This window comes from Petaurus breviceps, unplaced genomic scaffold (genome assembly GCF_028583685.1).
Source record: "Petaurus breviceps papuanus isolate PSGF00001 unplaced genomic scaffold, PetGlider_PUasm1.0 90845, whole genome shotgun sequence".
Taxonomy (NCBI): Eukaryota; Metazoa; Chordata; class Mammalia; order Diprotodontia; family Petauridae; genus Petaurus; species Petaurus breviceps.
In genome coordinates, this window is record NW_027187359.1 from 23987689 (window position 1) to 24007833 (window position 20145).

The window sequence follows — 20145 nt, forward strand, 5'->3', positions numbered from 1 at the left end:
AGAGAGAGAGAGAGAGAGAGAGAGAGAGAGAGAGAGAGAGAGAGAGAGAGAGAGAACCGGGTCAGCAGCTGTCATCAGGTTCCCAGTAATAGAGAAAATCTACATTTATATTAGGAGGCAACCTCCAAAAAACTCAATAAAAAGAGTTGGAAGCCTAACTCATGAGACTGAGTCATGGAGATTAGGACAAATAGTCTTAAGACCAATTTGAAACTAAATACAAAACTCTTCAGCTGGAATTGCTTTGTACCACCCACATAGAGCCAGGATAGAGTGAACTGAATCATTAGTCTAGCATAGTGGTGGAATGGATAGGAAGGAAGAATATCTACCAAGATTAGAGTGGCAAGAGGTAGGCAGGAACCTTTGGGTTAAGACAGGATAAGCTACTTCTGAAAGGCAGCTGGGCAATTGGGTGGCTGAAGTCTTGGGCTTGGAATCAGGAAGAAAAGCTCCAATTTTACATTTAGAAATTTAATAACAGTGGGAATCTTGGCAAGAAATTCACTTAAACTTTTCCAGCCTCAGTTTCCTTATCTATACAATGAGATGGTTGGACTCTGTGCCCACTAAGTTTCTTTCTAGTTCTGTATCTGTGATCCTATGGGAGAATGAGTTTAAACAATGAATATCTGCTTCAAGCTAATTAGCTGGTTGCCTTGCGTACTATGCACATAATGGCAGCTAGGGAAAGAATTTCATCCACTTCTCACTCTCACCCATTTTGTTTCTATACCCTCTTCCCAGGCTAAATTGTGCACTAGGGTTACAACAACATGTATATAACCCACAACTTGTTTCTAAGGAAGGGAGAAGAAGGTAGGAAGGAAGGAAGGAAGGAGGGAAGGAAGAAAAAGAGAGACAGACCTGGAGAATGATTAAAGTTCTAAAATAAAGGACCATCAACTCATACAATAAGGCCTCTGTAAGAAAGGGGGATATTTATGTAGAGGGGAGCTCTTAATGAAAAACAAAACAGAAGCTTCTCTCTAAAGATGTGGTTTATGCCCATTTGATTTAATCAAGAAGAAAATTTCCTATTGTTAGGTCTATCTGTTTTTGTGAACTGCTCCTCTGGCTCCCCCAATATCTTAATTTTCCATAAAGTCACAGTTTCTGGGCTACAGAGAATGTCTAACAGGAACAGGGTGGGAGTGGGATAGTAAATCACAACTAATAACTATTTCCCTATTTGATAAAGCAAATACTAAATTTTTTCCTCTCTCCCCCCATATGCATAAATTTATACTATACCCATGGCTATATACATATGCAGACATGTTATATAAAATATATATATATATAAATACATAAAACAAGGGAAACAAAATATAAGAATAACAGCTATATATTATATAAATGTTTTACATATTATAAAGGATGCATTTATCTACATATGTGTATATATAATATAAATGCATGTTCATATTTATGTCTATATATTACACGTCCAGAATATGTATATATGTGTATACATACATGCATGTATAGTCTTCCCTTAAGGAGCTTACATTTAGCTTTACAGCATTTAAAAAGATAAGTATACATATGATCATTGGAGGAGGAGGAAGGAAAGAGCATTAATGTCTAAAGAGGTAAAGAAAAGCTTCCCCAAGAGGTGGTACATGAACTGAGTCTTTGGGGAAGATAAGCATTCAAAGGGGCAAAGATGAAAAGGTCATGAATTCTAAGTTCCTCTAATTGTAGCTTGGAAGGTCATCCTCTCTAGGCCTCAGTCTCCACCATCCTCCCCACCTCTCATCCCCTCAAACAAAACAAAACAAAACAAAACTAGGACTTGAATTAGATGATCTATAATGTTACTTGTTTTTTTAATTTCCATGACTGTGCTATATGCATGTGTGTTAGCACTTTTACACTTTTGCACAAATATTTGTTGTGTAGGCTAGAGAACACTATTGACTCAGAATTTTCTATTCTAGGTTGTTTGGGGACTCATGTGATCTGGGATTGAATTACCACTAATGAGTTCCATAGCAAAAAAAAAAATAAAAAAAAAAAAAAGAAAAGTCTTCAGTGACCTCATCTGTAAATGGGTGTGATAATAGCACCTACCTTCCAGGATTATTGTGAGGACTAAATGAGATAATTTTTTTAAATGCTTTGAGTGTCTAATGTAATATATAAATGTCAACTATGTGTTATTATTACTTAAATTGCCACGAATGCAAATTGTTATTCTTATTTTGAAATCACCTTTAATCCACATTTTTTTTTCTTTTTCTTGAATGGATCCGTCATTTGCTATTGTGAAAATGAGGAAAAGAAAATTAAGGAAAATTCATAAAGTGTAAAAAAAAAAATAGCTGGTATGGTAATCAGGAGATTTCAGTTTTGTTCTATTTTTCACACTAACTCATATGACCTTGGCTGGATTACTTAATAATCACAGCTCCCCTTTCTCTAACATTTTCAAGTATACAAAGAATTTTGCAAAACCATGTGATATAGCTATTTCTAAAGCTATTATATTCATGTTATTATAGATGAGGAAACTGACTCAGAAGGGTAAAGTGAATTATATAGGGGGTAAGTGTTGGTGCTTTTGTTTGAACTTGGGTCTTCTGACTCCTTAGTCAGTCCTTTTCTTTCACAAGTCAGTCAATAAACATTTATTAAGTGCTAGTTATGTGCTAATCTGTGGAGATACAAAGAAAGGCAAAAGATAGCTATTTCCCTTGAGAAGTTCCCAACATAATGGGGAAAACAATTTACAAACAACTATATACAAACGAACTGTATATAGGAGAAAAATAGGAAAAATTAGGAAGGCACTAGAATGAAGAGGGATTGGGAAAGGTTTCTTCTAGCTTCAGTTTATTCCTTTGGAAAACACTATCTAAGATCTCTTCCAGTTCTCATATTCTATGATTCTGGATATTTTGTTAAATTGATTTTATAGATTTGTTTACAATATAGTAATAAATTGTTTTATAATATTTTGTAGTATTCAAAATACTCATAAATAGCTTACATTTGTGTAGCACTTTACCTTGTTACAAAGTGCTTCTGCGTCCATTATCTTATTTTATCCTCACAAATTATTGTAAGAGATAATTTACTCACAATACATTTCCATGTTTATAGTCCTTTGCCTGCCATCAGACTTCCACAATTCACAGTTACTGCATACCAATTATTTTTTAAAATAATTCACTCTTCTCCTTCAATCACTCAGTCAATTAACCAGTATTTATTAAGCATCTTTTACATATCAGCGTCTGTGCTAAATACTGGAGTCACAACAACAAATGGGTAACTTCAAACCTTTCCTTTCTCTTGTGTCACTTTAATCATTTCTATAATGTTTTAAAATTTCACTTCTAATTCTGACTCTTCTGAAAAATTTTAAATTGTTACATTTCTGCTCCCCAAGCGGGTCTATCCCACAAGCCCCCAAAAATGTGGGCCTTAAAAAAATAAGGCCCCTGATTATCCAGTCTTTTGTCAGTGAAATTCTTTATTTTTATTAATTAATGTATTTTTAGTTTTCAACATTCACTTCACAAGATTTTGAGTTCCAGAATCTCTCCATCTCTCCCCATTCCCACCCCCAAGACAGTGTGCATTCTGATTACCCCTTCCCCCAATCTGTCCTCCCTTCTGTCACCCCCCCCATCCCCTTCTATTCTATCTTCCTGTAGGGCAAAATAGATTTCTATATCCCATTGCCTGTATATCTTATTTCCCAGTTGCATATAAAAACAATTTTTAACATTTGTTTTTAAAAGTATGAGTTCCACATTCTCTCCCTTCCTCCCTCCCTCCCCATACTCATTGAGAAGGCAAGCAATTCGATATAGGTTATATATGTTTAGTCATGCAAAGCACTTCCATAACAGTCATGTTGTGAAAGACGAATGATATTTCTCTCCATCCTATCCCCCCCATTTATTCTGTTCTCTCCTTTGGTGCTGTCCCTCCTCAAAAGAGTTTGCTTCTAACTACCTGCACTTTCTTTTTTCTTGTTTGGTTTTGTTTCCTCTTTCCCATTGTTCATTCCATCGGTTACAATTCTTCTTTACAATCTGACTAGTGTCTAATTTGAAAGTATTTGCACATCCTATACTTGATTGTATGCCACCATGGAGGGGGAGGGGGGAAAGGAGAAGGAGGGAGAGAAAATTTGAAACTCAAAGGATTATGGAACTGAATCTTGTAAACTAAATGCAAACGAAAAAAAAAATTAATAAAGATAAAAAAGTGTTTGCTTCTGATTACCTCCTCCTCCCTTTAGCCCTCCCTTCTATCAACCCCCCCCCCCATTATCCCCTTACCCCCTGCTTTCCTGTAGGGTAAGAGAGATTTTCATACCCAAATGAGTGCATATGTTATTCCCTCCTTAAACCAAATACAACGAGAGTAAGATTCACTCATTCCCTCTCACCTTCACCCTCTTCCCCTCCATTGTAAAAGCTTTTTCTTGCCTCTTCTTTGTGAGTTAATTTACTCCATTCTACCTCTCCTTTTCTCCTCCAAATGCATTCCTCTCTCACCCCTTAATTTTATTAATGTATTTTTTAGATATCGTCCCTTCATATTCAATTCACCCGATTCTCTCTCTCTCTCTCTCTCTCTCTCTCTCTCTCTCTCTCTCTCTCTTACCCTCCCTCCCTTCCTCCAACTGCCATAATACTAAAAAGGTCTCATGACTTGCTAATATCATCTTTCCATGTAGGAATGTAAACAGTTCACCTTTAATAAGTCCTTTATGATTGATTTCTCTTTCCTGTTTATTACCTTTTCATGCTTCTCTTGATTCTTGTGTTTGAAAGTCAGATTTTCTATTCAGCTCTGGTCTTTGCATCAAGAATGCTTGAAAGTACTGTATTTCATTGAATACTCATTTTTCTCCTGAAGTATTATACTCAGTTTTACTGGGTAGATGATTCTTGGTTTTAATCCTAACTCCTTTGACCTCTGGAATATCATATTTCAAGTCCTTGATCCCTTAATGTAGAAGCTGCTAAATCTGTGTTGTCCCATTTGTTTCCACAATACTCAAATTATTTGAAAAATGGTAAAGAGGAAATAAAACCAAACAAGAAAAGGCAAAAGATCTGGTAGTTTGCTTTAATTTGGATACAAACTCAGTTCTCTCTAATTCTTTCTCTGGATGTAGACATCTCTCTCCTACATGAGTCTTTTGGTAATGACTTATATCACTGCATTGCTGAGAAGATTCCAGTCTATCAAAGTTGGTCATCACACATATGTTGTGTCTGTAATTGTGTACAAATTTCTCCTGGTTCTACTCTTCTCACTCAGCATCATTTCATATAAGCCTCTCCAGGTAAATATGAAGTCCATCTGCTCCTCGTTTCTTATAGCACAATAGTATTCCATAACGTGCATATACCACAACTTGTTCAGCCATTCCCCAATTGATGGACACCCCCTTAATTTTCAATTCTTTGCTACCACAGAAAGAGCTGCTATAAATATTTTTGTACATATGGGTCTATCTCCCACTTCTATGATCTCTTTGGGATATAATCCTAGAAGTGGTATTGCTGGGTCAAAGGGTATGAAATTATTTATAGCCCCTTTGGGCATAATTCCAGATTGCTCTCCAGAATAGTTGAATCAGTTCACAACTCCACCAACAATGCATTAGCGTTCCAATTTGCCCACATCCTCTCCAGCATTTGTCATTTTCCTGTTTTGTCATCTTAGACAATCTGACTGGTGAGATGTGGTACCTCGGAATTGTTTTGATTTACATTTCTGGGCTATGGAGTGGTAGTCCCAGGAGTATTTGCTGTCCTGGACAGGGGTCCTGAATTTGTTTCTTACATTGTCTTTCCAGTCCCAGCCCTTTGATGATAGGTCTGGTAGTGGCCCTTTTGGTTGGTGGGACAACTTGCCCCCCAGTTGATCAGGCCTCCACTGGGCCTGCCTCTGTGAGCCACACCTTTCCAGCCTGGCTCTGCATGCTATGCTCCATTCTAATTTTGAAGGAATTATTTTCTTCAGTGAGCTTTTGGACCTCTTTTTGCATTTGGCCAAATCTGCTTTTTAAGGAATTCTCCTCAATGGCTTTTTGAACCTCTTTTGCCATTTGGGTTAGTCTATTTCTAAGGTGGTATTTTCTTCAGCATTTTTAGGTCTCCTATAAGCTGTTGACTCGTTTGTCATGATTTTCCTGCATTACTCTCATTTCTCTTCCTAATTTTCCCACTATTTCTCTAATTTAATTTTCAAAATCTTTTTTGAGGCCTTCTATGACCTGAGACCAATTCATATTTTTCTTGGAGGCTTTTGATGTAGGAGCTTTGACTTTGATGTTTTCTCCTGGTTATATTTTTTGACCTTCCTTGTCCCTAAAGAAAAATTCTATAGTCTGATTTTTCCCACTCTTTTCTCATTTTCCCAGACAATTAATTGACTTTTTAGCTTAGGGTCTCTGTTTCCATTGTGGAAGGTGTACTGTTCCAAGCTTCAAGGGTTTTGTGCAGCTATTTTCAGAGTTATTTCTAGAGACCTGTAAATTTTCAGTTCTCCTAAGATTTGATCAAAGGAGGGGGTGTTTACTTCCAAAGTGTCCTTGGCATTTTGGGGTTGACAAGTTTGGACACTGCCACAGCTGTCACTGATTCAGTCCCCTGAGGCCTACTCTGACCTGACCTGGCCCATGCTAGACTTCAATCTTCTCTTAGCCTGGTGCAACAGACCTTTCCTGTTTACATTCCAGGTTTTCTTGGGCTGGAGATTTGTTTCACTCTATTATTTTGTGGTTTCTGATGCTCTAGAACTTGTTTGGAGTCATTTTTACAGATATTTAGAGGAGTTTGGGGGAGATCTCAAGCAAGTCCCTGCTTTTGCTGTGACATTTTGGCTCCACCCTGTGCAATTCTTTTAGTGACAATATCTAACTCCTCAATTTTTTTCCCCACTATCTATGAAAATTTCCATTCATGGAGAATTTGGAAACTCCCTAGTATTGTCTCTTCCTTCTCACTCACTTTCTTTGGGTAGAAGCTTATAAAGCTTAGGCCGGGAAATGTTAGATGAGCTCCAATCAGCTGATGAGGATATAAGGCATTCTCCTTGGCATCTGTTTGATCCTGGATGTGACATATCAGAAAGAAACCTCTAAGTCAGGTCAGTGGACCTGAACTCAAGTCCTAGTTCTGGCACTGGGAATATATCATCTTGTACATATCATTTCATCTCTGTTGGCCTCAGTTTCCTTATTCCTAGCAGGATACTTGCACACCCAGTAGCATTGCTGCAGTACTTACTTCCCCTGTAGCAAAGGAGAGGACCAATGGAAAACCCAACACAGTCTTGACTCATGTCTCTTTAAACACAAGTTCTCTGGCTCCCAATCCAATATCCTTTCAATGACAATACAGATTCCTTCATATAAAGAAACAAATTTTTTGGACAATGGTATCTGCAATAGAGGCAAAGTGAATTTAGAACCTTGAGGTTACTAACATTATTAAAACCGATAGCCAGAATTTTACCTGGATCCTGCTGCAAACACTGACAAGAATATCAAAGAATATATGCTCTATAGTAGAGATTGCAGTTGAATGAGAGGTGAACTTAGGGAAATCACAGTACATGCCAAACGAAGATGAGAGAGATCTCTGTATGGAACAACACTGAATTTCCTCTTTAAGACAACATCATATAGTCATGAGGTCAACATCCTCATACTTAATAAGAAGAGAGTTTAAATTCATCCTGCTCAGCTGCAGAGAAAAGAACTAGAAGTCCTGGATGAAAGTTGAAAAGAAGGGTTATATTATGTTTAATGTAGAGAAAAAACTTGCTAAAAGATGTAACACTGGAATCAACTGCCTATGGAGGCAGTGGGCTCCCCATCACTGGAAGTCTTCAAAGAAAGACTGGATGCCCACTTGAGTGGGATGCAGAAGGCATTCTTGGCCAAGTAGGGGCTGAATTAGATGGCATGTAAAAATCTTTCCTGATTCTTAAATTCAGATATTCTGCAAGAAAAACAATAACAACAAAATCCATTTCAAGTGTAATGAGTTAGAGTTATGAACCACCCACACTTAGAGTTATGGCTTGGAAATAAACTTGTAAGATAATGCATATCAATGTTAAGAGCAAATACATTTAATGATAAAACGAGGAAAGTGAAATAGTAGCTGAGAACAGTCATGGTCTGTGAAGGTAGCATCAATCCATTGATGACCAAAGAAGCAGTAGGTTGAGGACAATGGAGGTAACATTGAGAAGCTATAGGAGTTAATAATAATAGCTAACCTTTATATAGCACTTGCAGATTTCTAAAGCATGTTGTTCAGAACACTCTTTTGAGGTGGGTAGTATATTCCAGGAGGAAAAATGGAAAGAAATATATATTTTTAGCTTTTATCTTGAAACAAACAAAAAAATTCTTAATTATTAGTGTTACTTCCAAATGGTATGCGTGGTCTAGCAGTAAGCAAATTCCCTATCACTAGTGGTTCTCAAGCAGAGTCCCAATGATTATTTATTACATATGTTGTTGGGATTTGGTAGAAGTGATTCCCCTTCAGATATTAATTGGACAAGACAGTATTTAAGGTCTTTTCTTCCCTGATTCTTTAATTCTAAGTATCACAGTACTACCTTTTAACTTAGGACAACTCACTTATCTGTTCCTCAGTTTTATCATTATGTATAATATAATGTAGGTAATAATGCTTATGCTACCTAACCCACAGGGTAGTCATAAAGATAAAATCAGATATTGAAGTATATTGTAAACTGCAAAGTGCCACAATCTTTAGTGGATTAAGAACTGGTTGCATGACTTCCCCCACAGAGTAGTGATTAATGGATTAATGTCCACTTGGAAGGAGGTCTCTTTTAAAGTGCCCCAGGGATCTGTCTTTGGTCTTGTGCTTTTCAACCTCGGTAGTCAACATCACTGATGAGGACATGGCTAACACACTTATAGAAATGCAAATGACACAAAGTGGGAAGAAAAAACTCACATTTTGAATGATCCATAATTCAGAATTCATTATCATTCAGAATTCAAGATCTCTGCAAACTAGGACAACAGATAAAATCCAATAAGATGAAATTGTATAGAGATAAATATAAAATCCTCTATTTGAAATCAACAGTCAAGTATAAAATTGCCAAATGGTGGGTGGAAAGATCTAGACATTTAAGTAGACAAACTCTGAGAAAAATAGTCATCCAGAATAGTTGCAGCCAAAGAATGCTAATTTAATCTTAGGTTTCTTTAATAGAGGATAAGTATCTTGAACAAAGGAGGTAATAGTTCTACTATACCTATCCTAGTCACACTATATCTGTATTTCTAATTCAAAGTGCCATGTTTTAGGGACTACATTAACAAGGTGGAATAGAAGGGCAACTAGCATAGTCAAGGACACCGTGCCATTACAGATATTGTCCGAAGGAATGAGATTTGTTGGGTCTAAAGAGGATAAGCCTGATAGGGATAAGATTATTATCTTCAGGGGATGTACACTTCAGAGTGAGCATACTGTAAAAGACATTAGTCTGCTTTTGCTTGTTCTCAGATTGCACAAGCAGGTGCAATAAAGGAAAGTTAAAGAGACTCTGATTTTAGTTACGTGTAGAGGGGGATAAAACTATCTAATAAAGTTGATCAAAACTGGACTGGGCTGCATCTAGATAGTGTGCATTCCCCAGTCCTTGGAGCTCTTCAAGTTGAGCATGCATGGATGACTGTTTTTCTGTGGTTATATATGGGGGATTCTGTGTATTCCTGGCACATAGTAATTACTTAATAAATGTTTGTTGACTACTTAAATAGTTTTTGGATGGCATTTGAGGTCCATTGCAAATTGAGTATTTAAATATTTTTTTCCCTCTTGCTATTGAAAATGACACACAGGCTTGCTGATAGAATAAAAGAATTTTAGACTCAAATTCTGATAGAAATATGAGATCCTAGATATTAAGTAGTCTAAATTAATCGGATAAGGGTTATTAAATACCTGCTATTATTGCAAGGTGCTTGGATATAAATACAATTGAAAACAGTCCTTTCCCTCAAGAGTCTTATAGTTCTTATAATGCAGTGGGAGGAGTGAAGAGTTCACTGACAGCTAAGGGGATCCAGAAAGCCTTCTTGCAGAGGTGACACATGAGTTGAGGATTCTAGATGTGAGAGATAGCCATTGCAAATGCACAGGGCAGAAGATGGAGTTCAGGTTCTAAATTTATAGAAGAAACCATTCCCTTAACTCATTTCCTTCAACCTCCCTCAAACAAGTTGTATTCTTTGAAACATGTCATTTACATAAGCGAAGCTGATCTGAACTTCAAAAGATTTGGAATAGTATAATATCACCTTTCATTGCACAAAACTTCATTTTCCTCGTCTATAAAAAGTGAATAATAATAACTACTCTGCCTACATCTTGGAATTGGTAAGATCAAGTAAGAAATACATTTTATAGACTGAAAAGCTGTATTCAGATGTAAGATAAGTGCTTTATCTCTCCCCCTTCGACCCCAAGTTCTCTTAGGTAGAGAAAGTTTAATAACTAATAAGAACTCAGCTCTTTTGATTCTTAGCCCAAGTCATTGTGCCAGATCACAGTGCCTGGCAAATAGTAGGAGCTTAACAAATCTTTATTAATTGATTGATTGATTCCATCTCTCTTTAATTCAGAACAGAGAATAAGATTTGCATTTCTCAGTTCATTTCATAGGATCATAGATCCAGAACTATAAGGAACCTCAGAGTCCATATAGTTCAGTGCCCTTATTTTGCAGATGAGGAAACTGAGGCCCAAGGTAATTGAATAGCTTGCCCGAGATCACACTGGTGGTAAATGGCAGAGCTGGGATATGAACCTAGGTATTCTGACTTCAGGACCACTGATTTTACACTCTCCTTAAGATAAAAAAAAATATCATGATCATATTTATGTTATTGAATATTAATACCTTGCAGTTCTTTTTTTTTGGAAGGGGAAGGTAAGACAATTGGGGTAAATGACTTGCCTAAGATTACACGGCTAGTTTTTTTGTGGATATCTCGCAGTTCTAATGCAAAAGAAAACATAAACATAATGCATTTGTTACCTGAAGTTACATTGGAACCCCGATATTCATGTTTTCTAAAATTAGAGAAATGATACAACATTAAAAGATTCTCTAAGTTGAGCCTAAAGGGAAGAGAATTACCTCTGGCTTAGGTCTTGAAGAAGACTTGGAAAGCAGCAGGGAACTCCAACATGATTGCACTTGTGTCTAGCAGCCAGCTTATTGAAATAGGACTCCATAGACTCATCTCAGAATATCAAGATGTAAAAGGTGGGGAAGAGATCCAGCAAGAATCTATAAATAACTTCAGAGTTATATCCCACCATGCTACAATGTTGATCATTGAGGATTAAGGAATGGGAGTATTGATTCTATGGTATAGTTAGTACTTTGGTTCAGCTTTCTTATGGCTGAATTCTGTAGTCTTTGGGAACCTAATCTGTGAATAACAGGTGGCTAACCTGGTATGGAAGACCCACTTTTTAATGCAGAGGTTTCACTATGGCTTTTCAGTAGTCAGAAATCCACCCACCTGACAGGTTAAGTATAGTAACAAGCCAGCATTGGGTGATGTGTAAATCAGGACTGATAGGGTGAATAAAATGATTCAGAGAAGTAGATGAAATAGCTTAATGGTCATCATTGTGAGTCACAAAGTCAGATTTAGTATGATTCTAACGAAGTACTTTCTGATAATGATTTTTGATGGAATATTTTAATAATATCCAACCAGTTGTGAGTTTTTAGGCAAAAAGAAGTATTTCTAAGGCATGGCAACTCTTTCTTGGAAAGATTTTTAGTAAATAGATTTGGTTTCTTTCTTTTTTTTTTTCAGGAAATCTTTACATTTGCTAGGACTTCTGCAGTCCCGAGACAGAAACGGTCCATTGTGGTGTCACCCATCTTAATTCCTGAAAATCAGAGACAGCCTTTTCCCAGGGATGTAGGCAAGGTAAGTTGTGAGCATGGAAAAATTAAGTTATGAATTGATGAAATGGATAAAACTGCACCCTATGTGGCAATAAATATGCTTCTGGGGAAAAAAAAGGTGGTACCCCTTTGCAAGATAGCATGTCCAGAAGGTAATGAGGAGGCAGATATCTTGGGAAAAAAATCTCAAAGAAAAGCCAAATTGTGGGTACTATGACTTTGTCCTTGGGTGATGAATTAGGATGTTTGTAATGAATATGTGCTATTGAAAAGAAGTTGCCTCATCAAAAAGGAAACTCTCTCCTGGCCCCAATATCCCTATAATGCTAACACAGTCTATTAATTTATTCAGGAAAAAAAATTACATAGAGCCTACTAAGTGCCAGTTCCTATGTTGAGCACTTTGTAAAAAAAAAAGTAAGAATGAGAAAAGCTCCTTGCCCTCAGTGAGTTCTTCAAAGCATCAAGGTCTAGTCTAAGTGATGGCTTAAAAAGTATGCTAATATAATTGTGAAATCATTTATGGAATTTTTGCATGGGTTATAAATGAGTCTATCTTTTGTGTCTCAATATTAGGTACTTTAATGTTATTTCTTAATATTTTAAAAAAATCTTTCTTTATATTGGTGCACCATTAAGTAGAGAATGAGAGACAGAGTGAGTGCTGTGGGACAGACAGTGCCAACCAGTATAGCAGGTGGGTCCATGGATTCAAGTTCAGTCTATGACACCTGCTCTCTGGGCAACCTTAGACAAGTTGCTTAATCTCATAGTGCTCTCAAGCAACTCTAAAACTGTGCATTACAGAATGAATTGTCTGATCTGCATCAAAGTGTGAATATAGGGGGAAGATGGACTGTGTGTTAATGGTTTCAACACTAGAAGTTCTCCTAAACCGGAGGTGGGGAGCCTGCAGGTTCAAGTCCACATGTGGCCCTCTACATGCTCAAGAGCTTAATACACAGAATACAAGACTGAATACAAACTTCTCAGGAGTCAACCAAAAGGCCACCCTTGAGGACTTAGAGGGCCACATGTGGCCTTGAGGCCTCAGGTCCTCCACCCTTGTAAACCAATGAAAATAAGGGTCTGGAAGAAAAAGAAAGGAACAAAACTAAATAGTAAGCCCCTTGAGGGAAGAGCATGTCATATTCACTACTGAATCACTCAACATATAACATAGTTTTAGTTGATAATTCTTAATTGATTGACATTCCACTCCTATCCCCCCTAGTTTCCTTTCTGGCTCCTTGCTTCTTTCCCCAGTACCTGTAATGGAGGACAGTTTGACTCTGGAAATCTTTAGTCCTGTGGTACATGAGACAGTCTGTGAACTGGTACCCTAGTGATGCACATTCATGTCTCTTAGACTTAGATGGAAAATGCTCTAATTTCTTCTCATTTGCAACTCACCTCTTTCCCCGGTTCTATGTTCCTCTGAAGAGGGGAAGAGCTGTGACCGCTTTTGATTTTCATGATCCTCAAACAGTGACATGAGGCAGGCCTTCTGGACAGAGTCTTGCTAGGATGTCTAGAAAACATCTACTTTCCATACTTCACACAGGAAAATTGCAGTCATTAATTTAGAACTGGTGTGGCCTCTTGGAAACCATTGAGTCCAAGCCTCTCATTTTTTGGATGAAGAAACTGAGGCGCAGAGAGATTAAGGAAATTGTACGTGTCATGCAACTAGTACATGTCCAGAGCAAGATCTGATTCTAAGTCTTTCTGACTCTAAGCCTAGTGCCCTATCCACTGTATCATTCACCATTATCAAATCTGGTGCTGTCTGATTTTAATCAAGTGTACTTCTTAAAGAAAATGACCCATGGACCAAAAACTGAGAAAAACTCCAATGCTAGGAGATGGGAACTACAAGAAGTAATTTTCTCAGTGGGTTGGTGTGTCATTTGGGATAGCTCACCTTGATGGGTTAGTATATAATTGTAATATTGTAAAAAGAGTTTTAGCTTGGGCATCAGAAAACCTCCAATCCCAAGTGACATTTAGTACCTGTGGGACCTTGGAATGAATCATTTAGCCATTATGGGCATTGCTTTCCTGTTCTAAAAATGAAGACATCAGAATAGACAGACTCTGAAATCCCTTCCAGCTATATGTCTATGCTCCTATAAGACTCTGAATTTTCAGATTTTTTTCTTTTGTCTCAGCTGATATATAGCTTATCTATTTGCCAAATAATTTTAAAGTCATCTGCTACACTTTAAATCTTTTTATGAGAAAAGAAAAAAAAACATAAGTATACATATGTGTATACCAATATTGGAAGAGAGAGAGACAGAGACAGAGAGAGAGAGAAAGAGAGAGAGAGACAGAGACAGAGAGAGAGAGACAGAGACAGAGAGAGAGAGACAGAGACAGAGACAGAGAGACAGAGAGAGCTCAGCGTTTCCATCTTGCTTAGTAATCTTGTTGGTAAAATAAGGATACCTGTAATAAAAGACAGACATATTTACTGAAAGGAAGGCCAGAACAAGCAAATATGTCTGTACTATAACAAAACATGTCTGCTATCTCAGGGATCTGTCCTGTCAAGTTTTTATAGCATTTTTTTCTTTAGAACATTTGCAGAAGTTTCAGGGAGTGGGCAACATGCTGATTCATGAACTCTAATTAATCCATCATTTAACTCCTGTCATAGGTAACAGGGGGAATTAATATGAGCCTGAATAACCATGAGAAGATCTAGCTGTTCCCCAAATGTTCCCTTTTTCCCCCATATAGTTGGAATATTTAAAAATTTGGGCAATGAATAATTTCACAATTTTACTAACTTTAGATGATAAATATTTAATCACATCTTGGGAGAATTTGAGTTCTTAGGCCTGGATGATGGAGAGCAACAACTTTAAATCAGTAAGAACATTTAAAACAGTATTTTATTCTCTTTTATAATATTTGGCAGACAAGTCACTTCTGAGGATCCTTATTAGAGATTCTGCTTTCATCACAAGCCCTTTTTATCAAAACCAGTGAGAATATGCTTTGCTGAACCCCCTTTCCTCCCACTTTGAATGTTCTTCCTATACATTGGAGAATGGGCATTGAAAATGGCATTTCTAACTTGCTGTAGAGGGGGAAAAAGAAACAGCCTAGCATTCTCTCCCACATGGGAGCCCTTGCTGTTCTTAGAGAATGTCACTGAGTTGAAGATCTTCACCCCAGCCTGTTATCTCATTGTTTCCCATGTGTGAGTTTTGAAGGAAGGCACCTTCAGAAAGCATCTTTCCTTTGTCATCCCCAGAGGAGACAGCACAGTATCAGACATGTGGTAAGTGCTCAGTCAATTTTTCTTGGGTTCTGAAGTAAAGCTAGCCTGCTTTAGAATTCTGACCAGATCTATATGTGTGGCTGCTGGGCTAATATTTGCCACATATTGTGTGGATTAAGTGAGGGGATCCCAGCAGGGATGAGTCAATTTGATGACTAAAATGACCATGATGTGGACAATGAGGCCATTTTTGCAATATTATTAACCCATATCAGTGAGATATAGGTCATTCTACACAAATTTATTAAATGGTTATAGCATGGCAGGTAACATATGTAACAAGAAGTAGATAGAAAATAAATACAATGTAAACATAAGTAAATTTGATAAGACTGAGGGTGCCATTTACTGAAGGAATAAGGAAAGATCTCATATAATAGGTCCAGCTTGAATTGAACTTTAAAGGAGATTAGGGCTTTTCAGAGGCAAAGTGAAGAAAGGGTACATCCTAGGTATTGGGAATGGCTTGTGTAAAGGTGCAGAGAAGGGTGATAAAATATTGTGTGTGAAGAACAAGAGGTAGACCAGTTAGAGTTTGGACTAGGTAAAGTGAAGAAAGACATACTTCTGCAGTCATGTTGTGAAGGGCTTTAAATAATAGATGATTTGTATTTGATCCTGGTTGAAATGGAACTATTAGAGGTTCTTAAAGACGACAGCAACATGGTTAGACCTGGTATTTAGGCAGGTGGGTGGCAGATGGTGTGGAGAGAGAACAGTCTACTATCTGCCTGGTACTGCTTTTGGCAAAGGGGGTACAAAGAAAAAAATGAAGTCCTCTCAGCCATCCAGAAACAATTTGTGTCATCCATACTTTTTTATTGTGGCCATCAATATTTGGATTTATTTTATGGATATTATAGGTATGCACTTCCTTTGATGTGTCTTTTTTGTATCAGTTTGTTATGCCCAAAAATGAATAACTAAACTTCACAATTGTACACAGAGTCAAACTTCATTTAGTGTACCAAATGAAATGAAAAGGACCTATTTCCCCATAAGCAAGAATAATTTTTTCCTGATACACAATTCCCAGTGAGAATGTAAGCCAGCTATTCTGATCCCTTTTCCTCTAAGTGCCTAGGCAAAAGAATGAAATATACAGAGACAGACTGATCTTTGCAGGAAAGTATGTCTTTGGCTCTCAGTTGATCACATGTTCAGTGAGTGACTTGTTGATTTGAAAAGTATGTTTGTATAGTCGCAGGGATCCCACCCACTCCGAACTCTCATGGGTCAGGGTTCAAACCTGAAGACTTTTATATAACGTCTTATTTCTCTGGCTCACTTGCACCCACTCAGTTAAAAAAGAAAAAGACTCCAAATTTGTCAATATCTAATTTCAACTCAACATGCTAATTGACAAAAGCAAATAACATTGGAAGAGTAAAATTCTTAATCAGAAAAGAAATAAGGAAGTAGCAGAAGGAATTCTATAAACACATATTCCTTTCCCCCTATCCCCATTAACAATAATTTATTTTATCAAATTCCTTCCCCATCAGTCAAAATAATAATAACAATAATAATAATAATAATACATATACATAGCCAAGCAAAACAAATACCCACATTTGCCACATAAAAGAAAAAAGTCTTATTCTGCTTATTTAGTCTATCTCCTCTTTGTCAGAATGTAGATAGTATTCTTTTTCATTAGTCCTTTTATTTGTTGTATTTACCAGAGTTCTTAAATCTTTTGCAGTTAATCATTTTTACTATGTCATCATTACAGTGTAAATTGTTTTCCTGACTCTGCTTGCTGCTTTCTGCATCAATTCATACCAGTTTTCCCAGGTTTCTCTTTAATTTCCCCCTTCGTAATTGTCTATGGCGTGATACTATTCTATTACATTCCCCACAATTTTTCAACTGTTCTCCAATTGACTGGTACCCCTTAATTTCCAGTTGCTTGCCACCACAAAGCTGCTAAAATAATATTTTACATGTAGGAATTCTTTTTCCTCTTTCTCTGTTGCTTTGGTATACATAAGACAATTAGTGTCATCACTATATCCAATAGGATACATAGGTTGGTAACTTTGGGGCATGCTTTCAAAATATCAGCACATGATCTTGAAAGAGTGAAATCTCATTCCCTACCCACTCCTCGCTCTCTGAAAAGTAATTTAGAAAAGAAACTCTCCCAAGACCTGCAGTTCAGGATAGGATTGGATTTGGGGGAGTCTGGTCTTCAGTACAGACAGCCTTAAGGTCACTTCTTTAATGCAACTCTTACTGATGTAGCCATCTCTCACTTTCAGCCTGAAACCCTACGTCTCTGTTGTCCCTAACTTTTCTCTGCTTTCATGTTCTTCCCTTTGCCCTATACCCCCAGCAGAACACACCTTTCTTTGTCATTGTCCTGCAAAGTTCCTTCCATACTCTCCCCAGTAACTGATGCAATCCGTCTGTGTTTGGGGCACACATGCCTCAGGGAGGGTAGAGTTCTCATTTTTGTGTCAGTCAACAAGGATTTATTAGGCACTTCCTATGTGTCAGGCGTTGTGTTAAGTGCCGGGAATATAAAGAGAGGCAGAGATAGTCCTTGCTCTCCAAATGCTCACAGTTTAATGTGGGAGGCAACATGAAAATGACCACCTGCAGAACACACACACACACACACACACACACACAGATGAAATAGGTATCTTTGCCTGATACTTAATTAGTAATGAGAATGTAAGCTGGCTGTTCTGGTCCCTTTTCCTCCAAGTGCCTAGACATACATTCATACATATGTACATGCACACATACATGTGTGTATATATGTATGTGCATATACATACACAATCACGCATATGTACATAATACACGTGTACATATTTATATGTATATGTGTGTATGCATACATAATACTATACTAAATTGAAAATAATCAACAGAGGGAGAGCACTAGAATTAAGGAAGATCAGAGTAAAGGCTTCTAGTAGAAGGTGGGATTTTACCTGGGACTAGAATGAAGACAGAGAAATCAGAAGGTGGAGATGAGAAGGGATATTAGAAATACATACATACATATGTACATACACAGTCATATATACACACATACATACACATACACATACATACTATATGGGTTTATATGTATATGTGTGTGTTTGTGTTTGTATGTGTGTATACCTGTAATGAGGCATTCACCCCTGGGTTTAGGACTTCTGTGAAATATTAGCCTTTCCCCCGCATCCATTATGCATATTAAGAGTGACTTTGGACTTTGTATTTGGTCTAGGCCAAGGCTCTGATCCAGCTTTATCTACTTAGCAGCTGTGTGACCTAGAGCAAGCCATGTCACTTGTTTTTTGAGTCTTAGTTTACATATCTGAAAACTGAAGGTGTTTGACTAGGTAAGGTCCCTTACAATTCATGAAAAAGGACAAAACTAAACAAAGACATTCTTTTAATGTGTGGAGTTTGAAACATCTGAAAGTTTTGTTAAGGTGAGCCCCTTAAGGATTGGCTGTGTTGAGAAAGGAAGCATTTGTCTTTTGTGGTTGATAAACTTACTCGGCAGAGGTATTTTTTACACTTGTTAGTTCCACCTTATTTGAAGACTGAGAATGAAACAATGAGACAATAGGGAAACAGAACACACAAATAATAGAGGTTGGACCAAAGGATGGGGGAGGGAAGTATAATAGGACATTCATTTATCTGAACAGACATTGAAGGGCAGAAATAGTTTGTTAATCTGAACAAGTAGAGTCTAGACAATTATGAATTTAATGAAAGCCTTCCTTAATTGATTCAGATGTTCCCTACATGGTATGTTGGTTTCTGTCCTTCAAAAGAAACCCTAAAGAATGAAAGTGGATAATGTGATACAGTAGAAGGAATATTGAATATGAAGTCCAAGCACTTAGGCTCAAATCCATTCCCTGATATTTATTACCTATGTGATCTTAGGCAAGTAACTGAACCTCTCCTGGCCTCAGTTTCCTCATTTTTCAAATGGAATGTTTGAACTTGATAACTTTTGAGGTCCCTTCCAGCTCCAATTCTATGGTCTTATAAACCCATCAAAGCCAAATGTGAACTATTCAGCTTTAAGGTAATTAAAGCACATTATGGGCCTATTTTCTCTGTAAGGGTAGTCACAGCTGCCTTGATGAATGACAGCTGGACTGACTGCCCATGCCCAGTGCCCAGCAGGGAACAAATTGGCCCTCTCTGCACCAAACAATTTGCAGTCCCAGCTTTGAATAGTCACTGGTCAGATGTGGGACTGAGATGGAAATGCAGCTAACAGGTGGCATTCTGAAGAGGAGAAGGAATGAATGAAGAGCTTTCATCTCTAGCTTTGAAATGGTTGAAATACTTGCATTGCTCTAGTCCTGGGTGGCATCCAGCACTGACTCAGTGCAGGCTCTGGTGGACAGCCTGGATCACCAAGCAGATGGAGCCATGCTGTGGCCCTAGGGAGTCCATTATATTAGGCTTACCGAGGCCATTCTGCCAGTTGGGACAGCTGTCTTTGCAGGGGCTACTGTGACTCTTCTATTAAAAATCCTCAAAAAAATTGTGCCTAGTTTAAATGACTCATTGGGTGATTTTTTTTTACTTTCCTAGTGTGCTTTGCTGCCTAATGCTTTGGAAGGGGATAATGAATTTTTTTTTAATTTGTGTTTTCCAATATTTTTTCTTTCCCCCAGTTCCCCTCTTCTTCCCTGTCTTCCTCCCCATTTTCCTGTCTTTCTCTACTGAAACTTCTCTTTTGTTTCCCCTCTTCCTCTATCCTTCTGCACTTAGGTGTTTAAGAACAGACACAATATGAGACAGATATGTGATTGTTTATTTTTCTTTTGCTATGTTTTTGTTCTTTTCTGTCTGTTAGTCTATGCATCTCTGCATCTCTCTCTCCTCTCTCTCTCTCTCTCTCTCTC

General features: G+C 37.5%; 1 protein-coding gene and 1 long non-coding RNA gene across 5 annotated transcripts in view; both read left to right on the plus strand.

The window, feature by feature from the left end:
* CDH13 (cadherin 13) overlaps positions 1–20145 on the plus strand; it is a 1699366-nt gene that overhangs the window by 862753 nt on the left and 816468 nt on the right. For all 4 annotated transcript variants that reach the window (XM_069072248.1, XM_069072247.1, XM_069072249.1 and 1 more), the window contains one exon: positions 11876–11992. In XM_069072248.1, coding sequence (XP_068928349.1) covers positions 11876–11992 — 117 coding nt within the window. The remainder of the gene's footprint in view (positions 1–11875; positions 11993–20145) is intronic.
* LOC138149220 (uncharacterized) lies at positions 11999–16578 on the plus strand. Its single transcript, XR_011165259.1, has 2 exons — positions 11999–12892; positions 12999–16578. It is a non-coding gene; the product is annotated as an uncharacterized lncRNA (long non-coding RNA).